This window comes from Abramis brama (genome assembly GCF_963993115.1).
Source record: "Abramis brama genome assembly, chromosome: 12".
NCBI lineage: Eukaryota > Metazoa > Chordata > Actinopteri > Cypriniformes > Leuciscidae > Abramis > Abramis brama.
In genome coordinates, this window is record NC_139974.1 from 37633422 (window position 1) to 37639421 (window position 6000).

At 39.1% G+C, this 6000-nt stretch overlaps 1 protein-coding gene across 50 annotated transcripts in view; it reads left to right on the forward strand.

The window, feature by feature from the left end:
* Positions 1 to 6000, forward strand: part of clasp2 (cytoplasmic linker associated protein 2) — a 57337-nt gene that overhangs the window by 22444 nt on the left and 28893 nt on the right. For all 50 annotated transcript variants that reach the window (XM_084132116.1, XM_084132164.1, XM_084132127.1 and 47 more), the window contains 5 exons: positions 2229 to 2305; positions 2452 to 2544; positions 4087 to 4232; positions 5723 to 5858; positions 5947 to 6000. The exon at positions 5947 to 6000 is cut by the window's right edge and continues 17 nt beyond it. In XM_084132116.1, coding sequence (XP_083988242.1) covers positions 2229 to 2305; positions 2452 to 2544; positions 4087 to 4232; positions 5723 to 5858; positions 5947 to 6000 — 506 coding nt within the window. The remainder of the gene's footprint in view (positions 1 to 2228; positions 2306 to 2451; positions 2545 to 4086; positions 4233 to 5722; positions 5859 to 5946) is intronic.

The following is a 6000-nucleotide window of genomic DNA, read 5'->3' on the forward strand; positions in this document are numbered from 1 at the left end:
CATTTTGATGCATGTTGTGATACTTAAAATGTCACTCTTTTAATATGTGTTTTCATGTCTGAAATGAGTCTGTTGTGTGTTGTTTTGCGCCCTACTATAATTGCCCCTTGTGGGATTAATAAAGTAGTAAACTAACTAATCACTGACTGACTCAATTAGTCTGTGCTTTCAGAAAGGTATGATAAGCTTATGGGCTGGGTGTTAAGTCTAAAGCATTATTATGATATGAATATATATGTATTGGTTGGAAATTAAATGAAAAATGGCTTATATATTTATTTATTAAATAACCATGTTGTAAATCCTATTTATTTTTAGACCATCCAGTGAATTAATGAATTCACAAATGAAAGGTACTTTGCTTTGAAAGCTATATCTATTTTTATTTAGAACTTGATGGACACAAACTAAAATATTTCTGGCATCAGTGCAAAAGCAGCTTCACATTACATAACGATTAGAACAAAGGACTCAACTAATATTATAAAAGAGATCATTACTCTCCTAAATTCTGGTTTGATGAACCACATTCAAAGCTGTTGTAAAATAGTGGATATGCAGACGCTTGTGATATTGCTCAGCAGCCTTACATTTATTTAGCTTTGCATTATTAATATCTTAGTTGTCAGTTTTTGGGACTTGACTTGTTTGGGACACATTTTGCTTTATATTTTTTTTATTACTCTACTTTTTATGGTTTTGCATTGTTTATAAACAAAATTCCTGCTACACTATACAAACATCTCTATTGGTTGTAAAGTCACGAATAGAATCTCTATCATGGCATGGTATGATATACACTATCTTAACACCCAGTTCTACAAGTTTGAATATCATTGAAGGAAACGTTACAAAAGAGGCTCTTAAGAATAAATAATGAATGAGTATTTAGTTTATTATTTCAATGCAAGTTAGAGCTGCACGATTAATCGTTAAAAGATTGTGATCTCGATTCATTAGGATCTCATTCCTAAATGACGATTCGCCTGTGTCTATTAAACCTTTGACAAAATCACACCCGAACATTCAAATATGCGTTTGCGCTGCCGCTGACCCAGAGAGAGCAGTTATCATGTATAGGTGTGAAATAGCGTCACAAACCACACAGTGTCATTATTTCTGTGTTACCTTAATTCATATGATCACAGAAGTACTGAGATAAAAGTTTATAGTTCAGATGAACACTGATGTCTACGGAAGCAATCAAATTAGAGTAAAAGGCCTTTTGAAAGTAACTTAATGTTTGTGTCACTAAGTGACTGTTATTGTCTTTGAATCATTAATTTAAGAGATTCGTTTAAAAACGCTGATTCATCCAGTAAACAAACAAGTGAAGTATTTATGAGTGAGTCATTGAATCATTCATTCAACCTTTTTTTTATTTTTTTATTATTCATTCAGAATAATTAAACAGTGCAGCAATTAACATTTTGTCAGAACCTCTAGTGAATCATGTTATTTTGTTTAGTTGTCTGTTGAGAATCATGATCTCAGTTTGAAACAAAAAATCATGATTCGCAATTTATCCAGAACCGTGCAGCTGTAATGCAAGTACACACTTGCACACATATCTAATTTTTGTTTTTTTGTAGCTGCATGAACTGATGCTTTTACAGAACGAGAAGTTTGCACAAATACCTCTTTACAAATACTTGGTTCGTATCAGCAGCAGTTCACAATGAATTGATGTTTCTGCTGAGGCTCAATACCAAAGGTCCACCCAAAATGGGTTTTCCTGAAGGCTGACTGACAGCTCACTGGTGCTGATGTGGCCACACCCCCTCATGATTGATCGTTCAATTACAGCCAGACAGGAAGACAGACAGGAAGTCCATTAGGATTGAGAGCTGTTAATGTGTCGGATGGGTTTCCTCCCTCCTGTAATAGGTTGCAAAGGGCTATTTCACTGAATATGGTGTACAGTTGTAAGAAAATCATTTTAAAATATAACGTGGTTTACAACTTCCTCCCCCACCTATTTATATCACACATAAACCTAAAACATAATCACATGCTTAGTACGCAAAGAACACCCTCCCTTTTGCATGGCAATACAACGATCGCCATAGTAACACCTCAGTTTCTATGGTAGCGGCTGGAACTGTCAGTTGTCTGTCAGCGTGATTGAGATTAAAAATGTCACACACAGTGTTAGACCGATGCATCTGCCCCTCATAAACTTCATAGTTGTCTTGTGTTTTAATGGATGTCAATCGTGTGTGTTGCAGGAGCCTCTAAGGAAGCGGCAGGAGCTGTGGATGAGGAGGATTTTATCAAAGCATTCACAGACGTCCCCACGGTTCAGGTGAGACACACACTTGCCTATAAATGAGAGATTCCTCAGAACCTAATTACAAATCTACCTGAGGGTTTCATAACGTTCACGTTGATGTTTGATCAAAGGCTTGGAAGTGTTTGATCTAAAACTCTCGTGTCTCTCTCCTGACATAGATCTACTCCTCACGGGACTTGGAGGATAATCTAAACAAGATCCGTGAGATTCTATCTGACGATAAACACGACTGGGACCATAGAACAAGCGCGGTGAGTTCAACATACACGATTTAAACACTTGTGCAAGCATTTTTGTCTAAGTTACACTAGTTGATATAACAGTTGCCTTTGACATACACTGACACCTAGTGGTGTGGATGCAGCATTGTGCAAAACCACGGTTTCAGTTACTAATGCCACTGTTTAAAAATGCACTATTTACAGTCAGCCATAATTAATTGATCAAGTGACCTAACATGTCCGGTTAAATGGCGGTTACTGAGATAAAGGAAGTCAATTCGACTGGTCATGTGATCTCAACATGGCTGCCCCCATGAGGGGACCCACTCTGTGTATAATAAAACAGCTTTCATTAGGTTACTGATTCGACTGCAGTCAATTCATTATTAATTTCTTTGTTTAAAACTTTTCAATAAGGGAAAACAAGTGACTCTGAATGAAAAAATGTAGGGTTGTGGCTTGTTATACCCATTATTTCTTAACTGAATTTTGAGATGTGGGCATTGCACTCAAAGAAGAATGCAAGCTTGCAGTTAGATCTCTTTACAGTTACTACTCTCATAAAAATACACCTACACCTACAGTTGCTTGTAGGTTTCGAATTCTACAAATGGCACATTTAAGGTCCAACAACAAATGTTTTATCAAAATGTATTTTAATCACTCCTACTCCATTGCGTCTGTTTGGCGCGCACTCGTTCACTGAAGTCTGTGAAGTTACTCGCTTGCATAAGGCTCGTCCAGGGAAATGGAAATATTTGCATGTAATAAATATATGTTATGCACTGAGAAAAAACATTACATCTCAAACGCATTAAACCGAACTAGTATATGTCAGAGCATCTGACGGGGTAAGCTGCGTTGATTACTTTCTTACGAGTTATTTTGAAGCCCTTAATATAAAGCATGTCTCAAGTTTAGGACAAATTGGATTATGCTCTTCCCCGCAGCAGCTCACTGCTTTCCTCTGCTATTTTTCAGATGCGCTCATAACATCAATCTACTTTATATCCATATAAATGGTATTGCCTTGTTTTTTTTTTAAATGTACAGATATATCATACAAACTCAATATACTTGCAGTCAACAGTGGAGGGCTGAGTTTTAAGCAGACTAAATGGTTGGAGAAGTCCTGCATCACCAGAGAAGTGTGTCGTCTTACCGGAAGATTAAGTTGACATTTTGATTGAACATTACGAGGCCAAAATAAAAAATTGAAACGCATGGATGAATCATTCACAATAACATCTATAAAATGCATTCACAAAATGCATAGGGTGAATTTTCATTTAATGCCGACTTTAAACATCACCATTGTTTCCGTATTTTGTTTACAAGAAGTGACTGAACTTGTTTGCTGAATAATTGTGGTTCCATTGAAAATTCAAGAGGGGATGGCATTGGGATGCACTAGACCTAGAGTTTTCTTTGTGACCATACATAGGGATTGTTTACACTTAAAAAAAAAAAACTCTATTCAACATTTTTCTGGCTTTTTATAGCTTTGCCTATGCATCCCATTCATTTGTGACTTTGATGTGGTCTTGTTTTCCCCTCCCTCTCCCTCCACAGCTGAAGAAAATCCGATCTCTGCTGGTTGCCGGGGCAGCAGACTATGATTGTTTTTACCAGCACCTGCGCCTATTGGATGGCGCATTTAAGCTGTCGGCAAAAGACCTGCGTTCTCAGGTGGTGCGGGAGGCTTGCATCACAGTGGCGTGAGTGTCTAACTGACATCTTGAACAATGTTATCTCAGATCTCTGGCATTAGAAAGCTGTGTGTGCATATTATTGAGATCCGTCAACCGCTCGATTAAGGGCTAGAGACGAGTCGACAGGCTCATAGGGGCTGTTTACACCTGTCCACTTCATGCGTTTTCTCAGATCGGATTTATCAAAACGATTCCATTTACACCTGGTCACATAAATGTGTTTTTGCAAAACGGATTTAAATCCGATCTTCAATTCCCACGCTATATGCATATTTAATGGAGTGCACGTCACCGAAAGCAACCGATAAGAGCTGCATTTTATTGATCATCAGTTAAAATTTCAAAATCAAAGACCACAATAAGAGAGAGCGGCAACAGCCCTGTAAGATCATTTCGTTTCTTTACTTTTAATGATGATGATTGTGTGTTAAGTGACTTACTTTCACTTGGATTTGCGATAGTTTACATGTTGGCTTGATGAATAGATGCTCAGCTTCTCATCTGCGGCGATGCGTGTTGCAGTAGCGTCGTCATATCTAGCTATAAAATTACATATAGCCTATAACACGCTCTCACACGTTTATTTTTTTTTTAGCATTTTTGGGAGGAGTAAAATTTACATATGTGGTTTCAACAACCAGATACATTTACACTTGTCCAGTTTCGTCTGGAATGCGGCCCAGACCTAGCCTGGAAGTCCAGACCTAAATCTAAAAGATTAATGGTCTGGCGTCGACTAATGAAAATCGGCCAGCTCGAGGGGCGGCACCAAGCATGCATTTGAAAATCTCACTGCACGCAATTGGATAACACTACGACCAATCACAACAATAAGCTTCATACGCTTAGCTACCAGCAGAGCTCACTGGTAGATTAGACTCTTACCGTATCCGGTCGGCAAAACAGCAAAAACGCCCTTCTTGCAAAGGAACGATTCGAGCGGCGTCTTCTGTTCCTCTTTTAGATAAAAAGCCAAGTCTAACTCGTTCATTGTAGCGGCCAAAGCCGTTTCAAACAACTGGTGTTCATCCATAGCCATCTTGCAATATAATGACTTCGACGTCACAGCGCTGTCGTCATCTCGCCTCTGGTCCTCCTATATCAGATAACCCGATGTGATTGGTGCAGCTCAGATCGAGGGGCATATTTAATGAGCATCATTACTCGATGCCAGAGTAAACTCGCCGAGCAAATTCAGCTTGTGCTCTCGCGAGAACTCTGGATTACCAGGGTAGCCCAGACCTCCTCCTGAAGTGGTTTGAGCGATCGGATTCAAATCCGTCTCGAATGCGTTTCGGAGGGCATTTACACCTGGTCTTTTCACGATCGGATAGCTATCCAATCACAGAAAACGCATGAAGTGGTCAGGTGTAAACAGCCCCATAGAGCAAAGCGATTCCTATTTGCAGTCTCTACTGGATCTTAATTTGTGGATTCTTGCTATTGTTTTGTGTTCATTGTAAAGAGCACCAATTTATTGCGTTATGTTTGTGCAGGCATCTTTCCACACTATTAGGGAATAAGTTCGATCATGGAGCAGAGGCCATCGTTCCTGTGCTCTTCAATCTCATCCCTAACTGTGCCAGAGTGATGGCTACATCCGGCACAGCAGCCATACGCATCATCATACGGGTGAGAAACGGTGGCGTGCGGGAGTTCATTCTGTCTGTCTGACTGCACTGTGTCTGCATGTTTTGACTGTTTGTTTTTGTATTTTCAGCACACTCATGTCCCACGACTAATTCCTCTCATCGCTAGTAACTGCACGTCAAAG